The 20,840-nt window shown below is 43.0% G+C and overlaps 5 protein-coding genes across 6 annotated transcripts in view; 2 read left to right on the top strand and 3 right to left on the bottom strand.

The window, feature by feature from the left end:
- Positions 1–20,840, top strand: part of LOC116223095 — a 234,927-nt gene that overhangs the window by 71,826 nt on the left and 142,261 nt on the right. The window lies entirely within an intron of this gene.
- On the top strand, positions 8,629–10,611 carry LOC122133418 (complement C1q-like protein 2). Its single transcript, XM_042709602.1, has 2 exons — positions 8,629–9,774; positions 10,250–10,611. The coding sequence occupies exons 1-2, from the start codon at positions 9,135–9,137 to the stop codon at positions 10,534–10,536; spliced, it is 927 nt and encodes a 308-aa protein (XP_042565536.1). The 5' UTR covers positions 8,629–9,134; the 3' UTR covers positions 10,537–10,611.
- LOC116223224 (complement C1q-like protein 2) lies at positions 13,507–15,251 on the bottom strand. Its single transcript, XM_031579229.2, has 2 exons — positions 14,380–15,251; positions 13,507–14,269 (listed from the first exon to the last, which is right to left on the bottom strand). Exons 1-2 carry the CDS (start codon positions 14,933–14,935, stop codon positions 13,986–13,988), a joined length of 840 nt encoding a protein of 279 aa, XP_031435089.1. The 5' UTR covers positions 14,936–15,251; the 3' UTR covers positions 13,507–13,985.
- Positions 15,532–17,614, bottom strand: LOC105912521 (complement C1q-like protein 2). The gene is made up of 2 exons (XM_012841500.2): positions 17,000–17,614; positions 15,532–16,245 (listed from the first exon to the last, which is right to left on the bottom strand). Exons 1-2 carry the CDS (start codon positions 17,505–17,507, stop codon positions 15,962–15,964), a joined length of 792 nt encoding a protein of 263 aa, XP_012696954.2. The 5' UTR covers positions 17,508–17,614; the 3' UTR covers positions 15,532–15,961.
- On the bottom strand, positions 18,151–20,288 carry LOC116223222 (complement C1q-like protein 2). The gene is made up of 2 exons (XM_031579227.2): positions 19,457–20,288; positions 18,151–19,300 (listed from the first exon to the last, which is right to left on the bottom strand). Exons 1-2 carry the CDS (start codon positions 20,016–20,018, stop codon positions 19,017–19,019), a joined length of 846 nt encoding a protein of 281 aa, XP_031435087.1. The 5' UTR covers positions 20,019–20,288; the 3' UTR covers positions 18,151–19,016.

Raw genomic sequence — 20,840 nt, 5'->3', positions numbered from 1 at the left:
CTGGCTGATAACCATCATAACTTCGACATCCAAGAGAGCTCGAGGATGTTATGCACGCAAGTTGAGCCTAGTTGTCAAGGTCAGAATGTCAGAATGTTGGAGTTCGTTGGAAATGGCTCTACATTGGTCAGACATTCTTCAACTTTACCCGATCCGACCCGATCCGACTGAACATGTTAAATTTTTCCGACAGTAACCGACAAACGCCAACATTCTCCAACTAACACCAACTGCCGGCGCACACTGACCCGACTGTTGGTGTTTGTTGGCGTTAGTTGGAGAATGTTGGCGTTTGTCGGTTACTGTCGGAAGAATTCAACATGTTCAGTCGGATCGGGTCGGATCGGGTTAAGTTGGAGAATGTTGAGGGTACATAATACAGATGAACAATAAATAAACAAACCATAACAAAACAAAACAGACAAAATAAATAAACAAAAGACATGAAACAACTCAGAAATTAAGCATAAAAAAAAATTATTACATAAAGTAAAACAAAATTAAATCAGAGAATCATTTAAAACAACAGCATTGAGGCACATCCTTAGCATCAAAAAGGCTCTTAAATTGGTTGACAGACAAATACTTGGTTAGTTTCAAATCCACTTAAACAGTGTTCCATTTATGGAAGCAAAGAACTTAAAAGCTATTTTACCTATATTAGTTTTTGTAAGGGGGATTTCAAGGGAGATGAGGCTCCGTGTGTTATGATTATGTTACGTTATGGATTTAAATTTTAAAAGTGACATAAGATAATTAGGCAGTTCAAGATCTTATTCTATAAAGAGCGCCCAGTTTAATTTGAACCTTCTTAGCTAGGTCAAGAACATGTGATTTAAATGACAGCCTATCATCTAGCCAGATACCTAGGTATTTATAGCAAGGAACTTGCTCAGTATTAGTCCCAGAACGGCTGCATATCCTATGGGTGGAGGGGACATTATTTCTACCATTGGAGAAAATCATGAATTTAGTCTTAGACTCATTCAGCATCAATTTGAAGGACTTTAGGGATTCCTGTACACAATCAAAAGCATGTTGAAGGTTTGAAACTGCTTGATCTATAGAGGGCGCTGAGGCATACAAAATTGTATCATCGGCATAAAAATGGGCTTTGCAATGTTCTAGATCAGGGGTGCCCAAATTCTTTCTTGTCAGGGGCCAAAGATTAATCGGTGTGGAGGGCCGAGGGCCAAAACAAAAGTTTCATGTTAGGTCATGCCCTATTACACTGAACTTTATTGTATATTTGTACCCAATTAACATTAATATACATACCTGCAAACTCCGAAAAAGGTGACAAACCAAACCCCTGTATGGGGTGAATGACAAAGCTCCGTTGATTTTTGGCTTCTGCATGTGGCTAATCAGTAGGATCTAAATCTTTAACTGGTGGTATGTGGCATCAGGAAGTACATGCCACCATAGACATACTATATCTATGCATGCCACAGGCAGGAGGCGGGACATGCCAGTAAACCGCCAATCAGCAGCTTTGCCCATTGACAGCCAAGTGCACGAACGAATACTGAGCGAGAAGTGTTTACAGGATTAAATTAAAGTTCGTAGTCAAAATGTTATTTAGCTGCAAGCTAATAAATGTTGTGGTAGACCTACCGTGTGTTGAATATTAAAGTTTCAGTACGTATAACATTATAGTTTGATGAACGATAACAACCTCCTTTTACAGTCAAGTAGGCTATTGCTTTTACCATGGTAAAGATCATTTCAGCCTTTATATTTATAATACAACAGAGCAATCTGGCATAATTACATCACGAGAGTATGTTAACTCCACTCCAGTGTGCGGTATTTAAAGAAAAAAAATAAAGGTCCTTACAGCTCTTGCATTACTTTAGAATAGAATATTGTATCGCTGTGCTACCTATGTCTTGTTTATATCGCTCGCCGTGACCGATCACGTAGAACGTCAACGGTCGAGGCTGCTGATTGGCGGCTCACTGACATGCCCCGCCATATACTTCCTGATGCCATCTGACAGTTAATTCTTTAACTCCCTCTCTGGCCTATCTTGAGTTTCCGACACCTGATAAACTAACCATGGATAAATCCAAGAAAAGAAATGTGGCAGAGGAAAATCGAGATTTTAATTCAGCTTGGACAGATTCATTTGCTTTCAGTACTACTGATGCAGGCTTATCTGTATGCTTGATATGTGGCGAGAAATTAGCGAACAACAGAACAAACACACAGCATTTGCTGAAAAGTACCAAGCAGGAGATGAAAGAAAAAGAGCGATTTCGGAACTTCTGCGGAAAGGTGAGCAGAGTAAAAATACTTTCAAGAAGTGGATTAAGTCTCCAAACTCAACTACTGCTGCTAGTTTTGCGGCAGCTCAGGAGATCGTAAGGGGCTTCAAAGGGGCTTCTATTTTCGGACTTCAAAAACAAAAGTGAAATTGTTCAGAAAATTAGAGATATGCCTCTCTCTGCAAAGACCGTCAAGGACAGAACCATTAAGATGGCAGAAAACATCACCAATCAACAAATTGAGGACATAAATTCAGCTCCAGCATTCTCCATCGCCTGTGATGAGTCAAGTGATGTTAAAGATATTGAACAGATAGCGCTGTTATGCAAATACGTGAACTCTGATGGGCCGCAGGAAGAAATCATTGAGTTGATACCGCTAAAAGGCCAAACACGGGGGGAGGACATTTGTGAGGCTGTGGTGAATTGTTTAAAAGCCAAAGAAATAAACACCACCAATATGGTGTCAGTGGCTACTGATGGGGCACCTAGTATGAGAGGAACACAGAAGGGGTTTATAACTTTACTTCAAAAGTCGCTGGATCGAGAGCTGACGTTTCACTGCATCCTGCACCAAGAAGCACTGTGCGCTCAAACATTTCCCCCCGAATGCAAGGAGGTGATGGACCTTGTCATTCAGATAGTGAACAAAATAATGGCAAAAGGGTTAAACCACCGACAGTTCTGCTCATTGTTAGATGAGGTCGACAGCGCATATTCGGATCTCGTGCTGCATAACAAAGTCCGGTGGCTGTCCAGGGGAGAAATGCTTAAACGGTTTGCGGCTTGTCTGGAACAAGTTAAAACTTTCCTGGAAAGCAAGGGCCTCACCTATCTAGAACTGGAACATCCAGATTGGCTGGAAAAGCTGCACTTCATGGTGGACATGACAGGTCACCTTAACATGCTGAACAGAAGTCTCCAGGGAAAGGGAAGCACGGCCCTTCAGATGCTGGAGTATGTTTTGGCGTTTGAGTGCAAGATGACAGTGTTTGCCAGAGATGTACAGAAAGGTACGTTCTCTCACTTCCCCTCCCTGAGAGAGTTCAAAGAAGCACCCAATAACATCAATTGTGAGTACTTGCAGCATACGATCATCGAAATGCAAACCGCATTTAGACAAAGATTCAGTGAGTTCAGAAAGGAAAAAAACACAATGTCCTTCCCTGTCACACCCCTGGACATCGACCCATCCATGCTGAACATGTCAGCATTCACTTTCGTAAGTCAACCCAATCTCGAAATTGAACTGGCCGACATAGCTGATAAAGAGTTATGGGTGTCCAAGTTCAAAAGCCTGACAGCTGATCTGGAAGACGTCGCCCGTCAGAAGGCTATTCTCGCTCGGGAACACAAATGGAGCGAAATCGAAAACCTCCCCAAACCCGACAAACTTGTGTTTGAAACATGGAATACAATTCCTGTCCATCTTTGGATCCACATACTTATGCGAGCAGATTTTCTCAAATATGAACTATGTAAAATCTAAATATCGCTCGCGCCTCACAGATGTTAGCCTGCAATCCTGTGTAAAGATGAAAGTCACGTCCTACAGCCCCGACATAGAAAAAGCTCAGCAGTGATGTTCAGAAACAGAAATCACATTAAACAGGTGAGAACACTATCATTTAATAGGCTATTATTTTGCACAAATATATACAGTATATATTTTAGAACCTGAGCTGTTGTGTTGTTTTTTTCATGTTCAGACTCGATGGTTGATTGCTGTAGGTGGCTGAGGAAAAATCAAGAGGATGACCACAAACCTATGTTGACCTGTTTATATGTTCTATATTATATGTTCTATATGTTTATACTTATTATACTCGTTCTATATGTTTTATTTATTTCAAAGTTATTCATAAGAGTTTGAGGTTTTCCTGTTAGAACAGCAATAAAATGTTCTTCAACAATTTTGTCTTTGTTGTTTTATAATTTCATAAATGCAACAAACTAGAGATCTTTTACAGTGTGTCACAAAAACAATGAAATGAAAATATTGTTATAAAAAAGAATATAAACAGAAAATCCCTCATATTATCAGGGCCGCTCCTTAAACCCACACATTCCATGGGGTAGCGCAATTACGGTACCGTGCGGTGCGCCGTGGATCCTCATGAGTCAGCGTCTTGGGGGGGGGGGGGGGGGGGGGAAGTTTGCGGCTCCAAATTATTTTTTTTTTGGTGGGAGAGATACCAAAATGGCTCTTTTGATACAAAAGGTTGCCGACCCCTGGTCTAGTGTATAACTAGGAATATCAAGAGTTCCCTTCCATACTCCACTTGTTTTTCTCTCCATCTCTCCATCTTTCTATCCATCCCTTTCAGTCTACTCTATCACACTCCATCTCTCTGCTTCACTCCATTTTCTCTCCTTCTTTCAGTATTTTCCCTCTTCACTCTCTCTTTATCTCATTATCCATAGCCACTCCTGTTCACTCTTCTTTCCTTTCTTCTTTCAATTACTCTGTCCATCAATTCCTACTCTTTTTTCAATTTTTTTTTACTTTGACTTTACATTCCTCGATCCATCGATCATAACATCTCCTTCCTCCAGTTCATTCTCTATCCTATTTTCACTCATTCCCTCTCTCTGTAAACCCTCAATCCACTTGTTTTTTTTCTATCCCTTTCCAACTCCTCTTTCTCACACTCCATCTCTCTGCCTCACTCCATTTTCTCTCCTTCTTTCCATATTTTCCCTCTTCACTCTCTCTTTACTGTCTTTATCCATAGCCGTTATTGTTCACTCTTCTTTACTTTCTTCTTCCTTTCTTAACTTTTGTATTTCATGCACTGGTATTTCCTTCAGGAAATGCATATTCTAGTTTCCAATAAATATTTCACTTTATTTCCTCAACGCTGTGCTGTGTGTTTTTGTCATGAATATGTTTACAGTTTTTTCCAATCATTTTAACTCTTGTACCAATACAATGTACACATTCCCAAAACACTTAACACATCGAGCATACCAGTAAACCATGTGAACCAAACTGTGGATACTTGCCCCTATGCTTAGATACAAATGCTTCTTCCAAAATTCATGGATACCTGAAGTAGGACGTGCACGCGCAATTGCCCTGATAAGTTTAGCCTGGTTGAAAGTAACCACATGATTTGGATGCGGACCAGCCGATATATCCTGTTCTCAATCAGCTCGCTAATGTTAACGGGCTAATAGGACAATTGATTAACTTAGCTTCAGCCCTTACGACGAATAGGGCCCTGCCCTGTTTGGATTCTGTGTTTTGGAAACCTTTGCCTTGGACTCTGTTTTGGATTTTTGACCTTTGCCTGCCTATTGACTACAAGACTGTTTTTGCCCTTTGGATTGTTGCTTGAGAACTTTATTAAATCTACTCTAAACCAAGAGCTATGTGTCTGCTAGTGGGTCCTTTTCTACTGAATCCCTAACAAAATGTAAACATTCCCTTAGAAAAACCTAGTTTCAGAGGTGCTCAGACTTTGTACAAACACATTGTAAAGATTTCTACACAAGACTTTTGATCTCTGAACCTTTTAAACATGTGTTAGTTGTACATATGTGAGTGTAGCATTCAGAAAATGTGTGTGGTTCCACTACTTCATATTTATAATTTCAGAGTGATCTTTCCCTCTCCAAAACTAGTGTCCCTACTCAATGTATATTGATGAGTTAGGTGTAAACACCTGGGACACCTCGTCAAAGCCAATGGCCATTGCGTAATGGCCCTGGAATGTCTTTGTGGCCCTCTACCCATTGACACATATATGTCTATGCCTCTTCCCCCACAAGTTTTTTTTTTTGCCAGATCATGACCCAATAGCGATCACTGAATTACCATGCTCTTATCATAAGAATAGCCGTCATTTGCTAATGGGCGGGTCGTTAGGAGCTGAAGCCTCCCTCAGAGACTGAAATGTGCAAGAGATTAGTTGTATTCTCCTTACAAAGTGATTATTTATATGTTTGTATATATTTGAAAAGAAGAGGGTTCAAGGTTTCTGGGGGTGTTCTTTTTATGTCTCTAGGACAAAAACTCACAGAGCTTTAAAGGCATGTTGACAGCAAGAACAAAATATCCCTCACCACAGGGATATGGTCCTTAAATGGTCCTGTAACCTTTTTTTCTACCAGATATGACTTGGTGATGAGGGTACAGGGGACTACTTGTTTACATTTGGCACTGAGAGAGCCAGTTCAACTAATTTTAACTAATAATATGACCACAACTTGACATACACATTCAGAGACAACTAGGACAGAAAGAAAAGAAGAAATCTGAGAACCTTTTAAAATGTGTTGCTGTGGTTCAGCCCATGAGGAACGGTGCATTTTCTGTCCCCAGAGAGAAAAGTGTCTTTTTCAGTCTCACTGGAAACAAACAGAGACAGCTACACAGGACCCTTCAGGACTGGAGAACATCTGGTCTAAAAACAAATTTTCTCCAGCATTGATAATGTGCACAGTGCCAACACAAGTAAAAGCCCATGCCATTTTAACCCTGTGGTGTCTGGGCAGAACATTAATTTATTGGTGCAGGATGTTCGCGCCTATTATTTGAGTTCAAATCATACCACAAAGTACATACACATCATTTTACATAAGGAGAAGACCTAGTTCTTTAAAACGACACAACATATAAAGAGAGATTATAATATCGTTATACATTTTATAAATAATTATAATTAAATGAAATTCCCTTCAAAATCTACAAGTTGTTTGAATCAGAATTTTTTTAAATTTTCAGCATTTATCTCAGCTAGAAGAAGAATATGTTACATGTAAGTTCATTCACAAAATAGTCCGAATGGATAAATCATTAACTGTTGCAGTGTTATGATCCATTTAGTGGTTGGTGTTCAGCACCCAGAGTCACACCCCTTGGCACCTGGCACGTGTTTGGCCATGACTGTAATTGTTACCACCGCAGAGGAGGAAACTCAGTCATTGGTGATCAATCAGAGGAGCCGCTCAGCTGTACAGTGATGGCCTAACTGTCAAGAGGGACATAAACATCGAGAGGATATTCAGTATCAACACTTCTGCCCTTGGCCCCGATACTGGGACAGGAACATGACCTCAGGATACTCTTACTCAGTGTTCAAACTATTAATGTAGTCATGAAGTCATAAAACTGCAAAATCAATAGTTAAAAAATCAACCCTGTCAGCCTACAGCCCAGTGCCCTGACCCTGAATCAGGATTTACCTACAGTAAGGAGGAGGATTGGGGACTGGTTACACATACATTACCTACTGTAGGAGAGTACTGGAGACTGGCCACACACACTACTCCCTCTCCTCTCATATCACATTGCTAATGCTTATAATAATACTGATAAAATGGCCATATTGCCTACTGTAAATCTACTACCCAAAGGTATCTCCTTATCTGTTTCTGAAATAAATGTCTACTCACAAAAATGTTCTCTCTCCCTTGTAGCATGTTCCAATTGCTGATGGAAGTGGAAACATTGCTCCTCACCCCCACTACTCCTCAACTACGCATATGGACAGCCAAACTCTACCCACTCACTCTGTTCTTTTTCTTTCTCTCCTAATCCAGACTATCTTCACTATGGGACGCTGCTGTAGTCTCTCCACCCGGTCTACCTGTAGAAACCCTCGGCCAACTGCACCCACCGCCACCGCACTGCCGTACACTTACTCTACCTCATACCCTATGCTAGCATTTATATACAATATATAACATCGCCATGTTTCTCTGCTCCTACTCCCCTTACCCCTGTAACAGCAAACCTTTGAGCACAGTGTATACCCACTAAACTGGTCTTGTTTGTATCATGTATTTACCACCGGATGTCTGTATATATATTATGTACACCTACCAAATGCAGGATATGTACAACACCTGTTGTTTCCCATCCCCTTCTGCCACACAACCCTTCCCCCATCCCCCCTTCCTATCGACCTCAAGCAGATGGGTCCCCCCTTATGTGCTGTGGTTCTGCTTAAGGTTCCTTCCTGACTAACAGGGAGTTTTTTCTTGCCCGTGTTGCCAATGTGCTTGCACTAAGGGGGTTCAGGCTCTGGGCTCTGTAAAGCGCCTAGAGACAATTGTATTGTTATGGCGCTATATAAATAAAATTGAATTGAATTGAATTGAATTGAATTGAATTAACACTACTTAAGACTAGCGGCATATCAATGAGCACCATAAACTGCGGCTCCTCCTCTTCCTCGGGATGATGAAGATGTTTGTCTGGCAGTGAGATATGATTTGTGCCGACACAAAATCAATAACACACCAATAACACACAACACCAATAACACACAAACCTGAGCCAGGACTTTGACTAAAAGGAGAATAATGCCCCCACCTCTGATTGATTGGACTGTTCCTGTAGAGTGAGACCTAGAGCAACCGCACAAGCACACTGGACTACCAGATCAGGACATCTTCATAAAACATAAAACACAGAATATTAGGCACATAACAAGCACAGTTGACAAACTGTGTTTGGAGATGCAGGTAAATCTGGGATTTTATGACACATCCACACATTGTAGTCTGAGATCAGTGAAGTCAGCAGTGGGGCCATCACCAGAGTGGCACATCAATGAGCACCATAAACTGCAGCTCCTTTTGATGTTTGTCTGGCAGTGAGATATGATTCATGCTGACATCACCCTATAATGACCGATAACACAACCCTGACCTTGGAGTACTTGAAAAAAAAAAAAAGATAAACATAAACTACACCTCACATGTGCCTCGTTTACGATTCTGTTTGTTTGATGAATATCTGCACGTCCCAATGACATCACTTGGTCACATGCAACCAGGCTATATATTTGAGAGCAAGAACACACACTGCACAATGACACGAGAAGAGGAGAAGAATAATCATCTAGTTTCAGCATGAAGACTTCTGGAGCTCTACTGGTGCTGCTGTGCTGCTGTTTGGCTGAGACGCAGATCAGAGGAAAGCCCATCGGTGAAAATGACATCACTCACCAGGACCACTATGGTGAAGCAGAGACCAGAGAGAATGAGGTTATGGGTGCAGCACAGAGAACTGAAGCTGCTGCCACAGTCTCCACCCAACAAACCTGCCAGCCTGACATCCACACTGTGCTGAGAGAGATGACCGCACTGATGGTGGAGCAGAGAGTGGAGCTCAGATACACTAAGACACAAATACAGGCCATGGAGACGAGACTGATCGAGAGGCTGGCTGCAAGTGAGAATAAAGCAGAGACTATGGAGACCAGACTGAGAGCCAGTGAGAAGACAGTGGAGGAGCAGAGAGCTGTTATTAAGGAGCTGAAGGAGAAACAGGAGGAGCAAGGAGCAGCTGTGAGAGCTGTAGGAGGCAGTGTGAACCTCACAGGGAGTCAGGTGCAGGAGCTGAGGAGTGAGAGAAAGGAGAGGAGGGTGTCTTTCTCTGCCTCACTGGTAGCATCTGGAGCTGGAACTACAGGACCCTTTAACATAGCAATTCCCCTGGTCTACAAACACATCTTCACCAACATTGGGAACGCCTACAACCCAAATACAGGTATTATAGCATCAGCCTGTTTGTTTTCTGTGGCTGTTATCTCTGTGTTACCTTCTTGTGGATAGATGATGAATCACAGCACTTTGCATTTTGTATTATTCCCGCACACTGAGGTAATAAAAATGTATACAAACTACAGGCCCAATAAATTAATTATAAAATTAATAAAATCAGGTGAAACTGATAGAATAGTACATCATTCGAAAATTCTTGATTATGGATATTTGGATGTCCAGCATTACTTAACTCTGATCTCTAAATTGTACCTTTGGCTCTGTTACAGTAATATGAATGGAGTTGCTATGACTCTGTTACAGTAATAGGAATGGAGTTACTATGCATGTGTAGATCAATTAGTAGAAAGGAGTAGCTGTTAAACTATGGCTAAGGCATAGGAATAGGAAGCTTTGATTCTGTGTCATTCTCTCTCTCTCCCTCTCTCTCTCTCTCTCTCTCTCTCTCTCCATCCATCCAGGTGTGTTCACAGCTCCAGTCAGAGGGGTTTACCACTTTTATTTTGCCCTACACGGCCATGGTCATGCCTCCTTCCCTAGTGTCATCTCTCTGCATAAAAATGGGGAGCTTGTGGTCACTGCATGGTGTCAACAGGCCGGCTACAGTGTCAACCCCTCCAATGGAGCTTCTCTGCTGCTGGAGGTGGGAGATGTGGTGAACCTGATACTGAAGGAAAACGCACGTGTGTGGGATAATCTGAGCTATCCTCACACCACTTTCTCTGGACACCTGCTCTTCACAGTGTAACAGAACCAGTGACTGGTGCAGAACCCGGTACATAAACCCAAAGACAATCCACACAGAACTACATCCGTAAACTAGTGACTAGCGATTACCTAAGGAGTGAAAGGAATAATTGATCATATTGATCACTTCTTCTAAATTAATAGATTTAGTTGTTGTTGCTCTTGTATTTTACTTTAGCAGGCATGTCCTACATTTTACTCTTGTTTTCAAGGTCCTGTGATTGTCCCTGTCTGTTGTTTCCTTATTTGTTTTATCTGCTTCATAAGTCTCTGATTAGTGCTACTCAAATCAGGTGTCAGCTGTAATACACAGGTGTGTGGCTGAGGCATTCAGGAGAATATTGTTTTTTCCGCAAATACATTTCATGTAATATTATGAAATAAACCTGTGTTTTTACGGTACCTGTGTATTAACCACAGTTTATTCAATGTTACATCATCTTGTCACATAAAAAGAAATGCCATGTAGTCGTGGTGCGAGAGCTACTAGCCATTATACAACATACAAGTTGTACGGGATGGGCATTTTAAGCTACACATTTTAATGCTACACCCTCTCCTCTTATGTACACACACACACATATTCCCACTCACAGTGAAAACCATGCATTTATTAAGCGTTTATTTAGTGTTATAGCGTTGTGTGGGAATAGACGCTAAATGCTTAAAGTCGAATCGTTAATAGATCACCTGGCAACGGCTAAATGAATGTGTTCGAGAAAGGCAAGGGGGGGGGATTTCATTCCCCTCATTCACTACATGTCACAAATTATCCACATGAACAGACCAGGAAATGATTTGAATTTCAGTCATAAACCTTTCATTGTGGGGAGGGACCTGTCTGTATATTATTGTTTAATTATTTTATTTGGAAATAAATCACAATTACAGGTACATAGAAAAACACATTCAAATAGAAACCATGTCTCCTTTAAATATATCCACCCCTCGCACACATACACACACACACGCTCCATGAATTCAAACCTGGTTGGTTTGCTTAGTGCTGACACTGATGTTGTTTCCCAGCCTTACAGAAGGGAGGTGAGTCCTCAACAGTTTTCTTCATATATATTTCCCAAGTCCGTCTGAAAAAGGAGGTGGGTTGGGCAAGGGGCCTACGGCCCTGAGAGAGACTGGACCTGAAACTACGGCCATGGACTCCCCCACCACAATGGTTGGGTCCGGGATCCCCCACGACAGTGGTTGGACCCAGGGGGCCAAATTGGACCAATTGAGCCCAAGTGGCTGCCCCTATGTAAAGGGTGACTCACTCCATGAGAGAGAGCTTTTTGAGGAGAGACAGGCATGAGAGGCCGTGGAAGGCGTGAGACAAAAAAAAAACTCCCTGCTGTGAGGTGAAGTTGGTGTATATAGATGTGTGGATACTGTTTTTGTGCCTTGTTTTAGTGCATAGTTTGTGTGCCTTCTATAGGCCACTGGACATATTCCATAGGCCACATTAAATATTCCATAGGCCACTGTGCATATTCCATAGGCCACTGGACATATTGCATATTCTGATTAGATATCAGAGGTGGCGCTTCTTCTCATTTAGAAATCCAGATTGTATAAACCTTGCACTGACCATTGGTAAGTACCACTAGGAGGACTGCTAGGCTCTGATTACTTACTGGTCAGTGCCTCTGACACCTTCCATTGAACAGTGTTTGGTAGAAGATTGATTCCTAATGGAATGGAATAGAATAGAAACTACAGTAGTGGCCTATAAATCATGTACACTCATGTAGTCTTTGTGCCCACTGTTCATTTCAAACTAGCAATGTTATTTCCAGTGGTCTCCCACAGAGGACTTGATAAAGGCGACCAAAGATGGCTACCGCACCATGAACCCCCTGTCCTGTGTTTGAGAGGAACACAAAGACACTGTTTCTGTTCTTCATCTGCATCAACTCTGGAATGTATGCTCAAGCCAGACCAGACTCGTTTATGCTACGTCACCAGCACAGACTGCGGGGAGAACTGGAGCGACTTAACGAGCAGGGTCATGGACAGCATCTTTACCAATTACCAAACCTTCGCTGTGGGACCGGGCCACGGGATCCAGCTGGGCTGCTGCCCACTGCTCGTGCCTGCCTAAGGAGGTGCCCACTGCTCGTGCCTGCCTAAGGAGGTGCCCACTGCTCGTGCCTGCCTAAGGAGGTGCCCACTGCTCGTGCCTGCCTAAGGGCTGCTGGCACTGCCAGAGCTGCCGGTGGTGCTGTGAGGGTGTGAACACCCATGCTGTGGTGCCGCGCAACGAGGACCTGCACACCTGGCAGGCAAGCCAGCCCATCGCCCCCTGGAGTCCGTGCAGTGCCAGCTGGCTGAGGGGTATGTGTGCCTGCCCTGTGGGGAGGGGTGGAGGCAGGTGTATCTGAACGCTCGCAACACCGGGCAGCTACGGGTAGAGGCACTGAGTGACGACGCCGGGGCAAGTTTTGTTCTGCTAAACAAGCTTACGCTAAAAGAAAGGCCTAGCGGCTGCCAGGGGGGCGGGGTCAAATGTTTTCATCACTCAAATCGATGCACATTTATATGTGAATCAGGAAATACATTTGTGAATCGCGTGACGTTTATTTGTGAGTTTTGAAACGTGATGTGTTGATATGTAGTCTGATTAGTTCTGCTCTATCTCTGAGACATATTTCTGAGAGGCTGATGTTCTTTTCTGTGTCTTGACCGTGATGGCATATCCTAACTCTCATGTTCCATTTCATTAGATCAGCAGGAAACATAATACATATTTTATTTTTATTTATTTATTTTTTGTTTAAAAGTAATACATAATGCAAGTGTTCATATCCAGTGACTCCTCCCAGTGTTGTTTATGGCATTATTTCATTTGGTTTACTTCTAGTAACTTAACTAACTGATGGTGAAGTGCTTTCATTAGAAACAATGCAAATTTTAGGCACAAGGAAGTTTGTGCGTGTGTGTGTGTGTGAAAGAGAGAGAGAGAGATTTTGCATTCAAGAACGATGACATATATTACACCAAGTGTAAACTCAAATGGGAAAAGAGAAATAAGGACACCAGAGAGTCAATACAAATACAGTATATCTGAATGAGTAATGAAAATGCATTTGATAATGTACTTAACAATATTGATTATGTACATTACACAGACAAAGCCTTTGTAGGTAGGTTTCATAACTAGTGCCTGCAAACGCATGTTAACATGCTAACAGTGTATAAAAGTCCTTTGACATTCAGCACAACAACCAAACCAACCAACCAAAAAAACAGAGTTTAACTAAGAGCAAACAATAAGCACAGATCCAGCAACCAAAGAGAACGACTGACTTCATGTCACACTAAAAGTATTGCCCAGACCCACCCAGTGACCATGTAGGAAACAAGGAGAGGAGTGTGTTCCATTCTGTCTGTTTCTCACTGCTAGCGTCACTCCACGCCCAACATAACTTCTACATCAGTCTACTGCTTCTCTCACATGGGGAAGAGCAGGTTGCCAGAGAAGGTGGTGTGGTGGTTATAGCTGTCATGGACCCATGCATTGGGCCACAGCTTCACATAGACCACATCGCCCACCTCCAGCAGCAGAGAAGCTCCATTAGAAGAGCTGTACTGTAAGCTTGGCTGGTGACTGTAAGCAATGACAACATGTTCTTCATTCTTATGGAGAGAGACTCCTGTAGTTGTAGATGCATGACCACCTCCATACACAAATACAGCAAAGTAATAGACACCTCTGACTGGAGCCCTGAAGACCCCTACAGTAGAAGGAAAATAGAAAAATAATTATACAAAATATCAATGATGTCAGCATGACAGTAGTATGATTCCTACAGTTTGAATCTGGGCTGTGTCTTTAGAGTCACACCTGTATATGGGTTGTAGGCGCTTCCAGTGTTGGTGATGACATGTCTGTAGATCAGTGTGGTTGGCTTACTAAAGGGACCAAAAGTCTCACTACCAGATGTTACCAGTGAGGCAGAGAAAGACACCCTTCTCTCCTCTCTCTCCCTCCTCAGCTCCTCCACCTGACTCCCTGTGAGGTTCACACTGCCTCCTACAGCTTTCACAGCTGCTGCTTGCTCCTCCTGTTTTTCCTTCAGCTCCTTAATAACAGCTCTCTGCTCCTCTACTGTCTTCTCACTGGCTCTCAGTCTGGTCTCCATGGTCTCTGCTTTATTCTCACTGGCTCTCAGTCTGGTCTCCATGGCCTCCATTTGTGTCTTGGTGTATCTGAGCTCCACTCTCTGCTCTGCCATCAGAGCGCTCATCTCTCTCAGCACAGAGTGGACGTCAGGCTGGCAGGTTAGCTGGGTTGGGGCTGCACCAGTATCTTCATCCTGGAGGCCTCCACTCTCTGCTGCAACCACAACCAGACCAGACCACAGCAACAGCAGCACAGCTCCAGGAGTCTTCATGTTCATGCTCAACACACACAGCTTTCACTCAGCTCTGGCTATGTGTCTGTTCTGCGCTCTGTGCGAACTTTGAACTTCTTCAAACTCTCTAGTTCAGAAGAGCCCCAGCTGATCAAATATAGACAGGGGCAGTGTGTCACCAGTTCTCTCTCTCACACAGGACTGTGTGCTCCTTTTATTTATCAAGGACCAGGATCTCAGCCAATGGGATGACAGGGATTGTAGTCATGTGATGTGATTGTGACATGTGGGAATTTTGTGACACTATCAGCCCCAGTGGGGAAACCCAGTATTTCCTGCTAGATGTGGGAGAATGTACTACCATAAATATTACAAAACTACAAATAGCAGTTTTGCAAATGCTACCACTACTACAATCATTATTACTTCTTATTCTACAACTACTAGTAATAATAATAATACAAATAATATTAATAGCAGAAAAGTTAAGAGTTTGCTATAATAACACAATGAAATGTGACCAAATCCTCCCCTTCAGACTGCTACTACTGCAGTGGTATCAAAGGGGGCACTAATATCCAAAAGGGGTCAGAGAAGACAGTTACAGACAGGTCAGGGACAGATAGGTAAGGGACAGACAGTTACAGAAAAAAACTGGCATCTTTATTTTAGCAGAGTGTGATTTACAACGACACACATACCTTTGTGATTGATATTGAAATGTGTCATGAATTAAAAAACTCCCTGACATCCCATTACAAAACCCTGTAAATAATCCACAGCATAGTCACCCAAAACGTCAAGGACACCAACATCAAGTAAACATCTCACATGGATGTGAGATGTTTCACTGATCACAGGACAAGTGCTAAGTGGGTTTCACATGAGCAAACATCATCTATGAACCAAAAAAGTAAAATTGTAAATGTTGTCAGCCAGCCTAGGCGCCAGCCCTGTTCCAGTCATGGGGAGAGTCACCAGTGACCACTGGCTGCTCCAGTCACGGGGAGAGTCACCAGTAACCACTGGCTGTCCTTGCGTCGGAAGCCCTGGGTCTGTTCTGATGTTTAGTCACATGGTGAAGAGCAGGTGTCCAGAGAAGGTTGTGTGGAGGTTCTCATTGTCTCTCACCCAGGCATTGGGCCACAGCTTCAGGTAGACCACATCCCCCACCTCCAGCAGCAGAGAAGCCCCATTGGAGGGTTTTACATACTGGCCCGTCTGGTGACTGTATGCAATGACCATGTGTTTGTCATTTTTATAGAGCGAGGCCCCTGTAGGGGTAGATGCATGGCCATTCCCAAACAAAAAGAACACAAAGTGGTAGACCCCTCTGACAGGGGCAGTGAAGACCCCTGAGACAGAAAAACAGGGAGAAAAGTTAAGGAACTGTAACACACATTATTTAATACTGCTGAATTAGAGAAATCTCCAAAATAAGATGATGTTTCAATGTATATGTAATAGTAGTCACATTTTGTAAAACAGATTGGAAAAGTGGAATGTTAGAACACAGTTTCAGATGTGGATAATATCAGAAAAAATTACATTTTTCATCTCAATTCATGTATGTTTTTTAATGAACTAAAGTGTACTTCAATATCAGCAAGTACATTTCTACCACACTATAATTTTTTGTGCTACAAATAGTGCAATAAATATATAATATGTACTAATTACAAGTACATTTCTACCTCAGTAGAACTTCAGTGTACTTAATATAAGTACACTAATTACCACTAACTCTTAAATTGATGTTTAGTATATTCATATAAATTATACTACCCCCAATATACACGGAAATGTTTTGTTTTTGTCCATTACATAATAGTGTGCTTTAAATGTGTTAAATATAAGTTCAAGTTTAGTGGATTTTCATGCACTACTATCAAGTTCAATTTGAGTTGATTTATTATAAAACATTTGTATACAAATGCACTAATTACAGGTACATTTCTACCTCAATACTAAGTCACACTTTAAGTTAATTAACCATGAGTGCATACAAGTATACTAAGAATAGTTCAATTAAATAGACTTCAGTGTACTTTCTTTTTGCCTGGGTTACTTTTAACACATATATTGAGTTATTCCACTATGCTGTAATACCTGTGTTTGGGTTGTAGGCACTTCCGATGTTGACGAAGGTATTTCTGAAGACCAGGGGTGTTGATACTGTAAAAGGTCCAAAGGTTTCATCTCCAGATGCCACCAGTGAGGCAGAGAAAGACACCTTCCTCTCCTCTCTCTCCCTCCTCAGCTTCTCCACCTGACTCCCTGCGAGGTTCACACTGCCTCCTACAGCTCTCACAGCTGCTGCTTGCTCCTCCTGTTTCCCCTTCAGCTCCTTAATAACAGCTCTCTGCTCCTCTACTGTCTTCTCACTGGCTCTCAGTCTGGTCTCCATGGCTTCCATTTGTGTCTTGGTGTATCTGAGCTCCACTCTCTGCTCTGCCATCAGAGCGCTCATCTCTCTCAGCACAGTGTGGATGTCAGGCTGGCAGGTTAGCTGGGTTGGGGCTGCACCTGTAGCTTCATCCTGGAGGCCTCCACTCTCTGCTGCAACCACAACCAGACCAGACCACAGCAACAGCAGCACAGCTCCAGGAGTCTTCATGTTCAACACACACAGCTTTCACTCAGCTCTGGCTATGGGCTGTTCTCCAGTGTCAGCTCTGTGCTCTGTGCGAACTTTGAACTTCTTCAAACTCTCTAGTTCAGAAGAGCCCCAGCTGATCAAATATAGACAGGGGCAGTGTGTCACCAGTTTTCTCTCTCACACAGGACTGTGTGCTCCTTTTATTTATCAAGGACCAGGATCTCAGCCAATGGGATGACAGGGATTGTTGTCATGTGATGTGATTGTGACATGTGGGAAGTTTGTGACACTAAAAGCACCAGTGGGGAAACCCAGTATTTCCTGCTAGATGTGGGAGAATGTACTACCATAAATATTACAAAACTACAAATAGAAGTTTTGCAAATGCTACCACTACTACAATTATTAGTATGTCTTAATAATACAAATAATATTAATAGCAGAAAAAGAGTTTGCTATAAACACACAATGACATTCGACCTAATCCTCCCCTTCAGACTGCAACTACTACAGTGGTATCGAAGGGGGCACTAATATCCAAATGGGGTCAGAGAAGACAGTTACAGACAGGTAAGAGACAGACAGTTACAGACAGGTAAGAGACAGACAGTTACAGACAGGTAAGGGACAGACAGTTACAAACAGGTTAAGGACAGTCAGCTCCAGAAAAAACCTGGCATCTTTATTTTAGCAGAGTGTGATTTACAACGACACACATAGCTTTGCGATCGATATTTAATTGTGTAATGAATTTAAAAAAAACCTGACATACCATTACAATCCCTGTAAAGAATCCACAGCATAGTCACCCAAAAAGTCAAGGACACCAACATCAAGCAAACATCTCACATGATATGATCACAGGGCAAGTGCTAAGTGGGTTTCACATATGACAACTTGATTTTAAGAACCAAACAAAAACAGTAAAATTATTAATCTAGTAACCTCCCATTAGTCACCAAGCCTAGACGCCTGCCCTGTTCCAGTCTCATGGAGAGTCACCAGTGACCACTGGCTGCTCCAGTCACAGGGAGAGTCACCAGTGACCACTGGCAGCTCGAAACACAGTGGAGAGTCTCCAGTGACCACTGATTGCTCCAAACAGGGAGAGAGTCACCAGTGACCACTGGCTGCTCCAGTCACAGTGGAGAGTCACCAGTGACCACTGGCAGCTCCAAACAGGCAGAGAGTCACCAGTAACCACTGGCTGCTCCAGACAGGGAGAAAGTCACCAGTGACAGACCACAGGCAGCTCCAGACAGGGAGAAAGTCACCAGTAACCACTGGCATCTCCAGAAGGGGTGGAGTATCACCTGTGATCACTGAAGCCTGTGTGATCACTCAGAGCTCACAACACACATGATGATATAGAATTAATATAAACTTAATCTGCACTGTGTCTGTGCATGATACTACTCTTCTTGATCTTCTAGTTAGATACACGTCATTGGGTTTGCACATTGAGAATGAGGCTTAATCTTATCTAAAATGGTTCTTGCCCTTGTCTTTGAAGGTTCTGATGCTTCTTCACATAGCAAAGAGCAGGTGTCCAGAGAAGGTGGTGTGGTGGTTATAATTGTCTCTCACCCAGGCATTGGGCCACAGCTTCAGGTAGACCACATCCCCCACCTCCAACAGCAGAGAAGCCCCATTGGAGGCTGCCATGTGAACGGTGTTCTGGACACTGTAGGCAATGACAATATGTTCTCCGTTTTTATGGAGAGAGACTCCGGAAGGTCTTGATTCATGGCCATTCCCAAACACAAAGACATTAAAGTAGTAGACCCCTCTGACTGGAGCTGTGAAGACCCCTGAGACGGAAAGAGAAACAAACACTCAGAAAGCCAGACAGAGACCATCTGTTTACAAAACAGGGGCGGAGTGGCAACAGCTCCAGCCACTGACAGGACACATTATAGTACATTAACATCAGACTTACACTTACACTTACTGACAGCTTTTCTCACCTGTATTTGGGTTGTAGGCATTCCCAATGTTGGTGAAGATGTGTTTGTAGACCAGGGGAGTTGCTGAGTTAAAGGGTCCTGTAATTACATCTCCAGATGCTACCAGTGAGGCAGAGAAAGACACCTTCCTCTCCTCTCTCTCCCTCCTCAACTCCTCCACCTGACTCCCTGTGAGTTTCACACTGCCTCCTATAGCTCTCACAGCTGCTGCTTGCTCCTCCTGTTTCTCCTTCAGCTCCCTAATAACAGCTCTCTGCTCCTCCACTGTCCTCTCACTGGCTCTCAGACTGGTCTCCATGGCCTCTGCTTTTTTCTCACTTGCAGCCAGCCTCTCAGTCAGTCTGGTCTCCATGGCGTCCATTTGTGTCTTGGTGTATCTGAGCTCCACTCTCTGCTCCGCCATCAGAGCGCTCATCTCTCTCAGCACAGTGTGGATGTCAGGCTGGCAGGTTAGCTGGGTTGGGGCTGTAGCTTCATCCTGGAGGCCTCCACTCTCTGCTGCAACCACAACCAGACCAGACCACAGCAACAGCAGCACAACTCCAGGAGTCTTCATTTTCATGCTCAACACACACAGCTTTCACTCAGCTCTGGCTATGGGCTGTTCACCAGTGTCTGTTCTGTGCCCTCTGTGAGGACCTTATACTGCTTTAAACTCACTAGCTTTAGAAGAGCCCCAGCTAAACACACCTATGCTACCCCACCCAGCACTGGCCTTTCGTGTCTGTGAGGACTTTGTGCTGTTTCAAACTCTCAAATTGAAAAGAGCCCCAGCTGAACACATATTGACACGGGAGTTTCACCAGGACCTGTTCTCCTCGCTCACACACAGGACTGTGTGCTTATTTTATATATCACGGACCACATCTAAGCCAATGGGATGAGAGGGATTGTGGTCATGTGATGTGATTGTGACATGTGGGAAGTTTGTGACAATATCAGCACAGGTGGGGAAACCCAGTATTTCCTGCTAGAAATAAATCAAATAATACTACTACTACTACAATTACTATTACTACTGCTACTACTGCTACTACTACTGCTACTACTACTACTACTGCTACTACTACTACTGCTGCTGCTGCTGCTGCTACTACTGCTGCTGCTACTACTACTACTACTACTGCTGATACTACTGCTGCTGCTACTACTACTACTATTTCTGCTACAACTATTTCTACTGTTACTAATAATAATAATAATAATTCATTTCATTTGTAACGCACTCTTCATTCAGTGCCAACTACTACTACTGCTACTACAACTGCTGCTACTGCTTCTACTACTTCTGTGTATGTTTAAGTATGTGTGTGTCATACTTATGTTAGGCAGACACTTTACCCCAAAGACACTGTGTCAGCACAGAACGAGGATTCTTGTATAT

Source organism: Clupea harengus, chromosome 13 (assembly GCF_900700415.2).
Source record: "Clupea harengus chromosome 13, Ch_v2.0.2, whole genome shotgun sequence".
NCBI classification, from domain to species: Eukaryota; Metazoa; Chordata; class Actinopteri; order Clupeiformes; family Clupeidae; genus Clupea; species Clupea harengus.
This window is presented reverse-complemented; position numbering and strand designations above follow the sequence as displayed.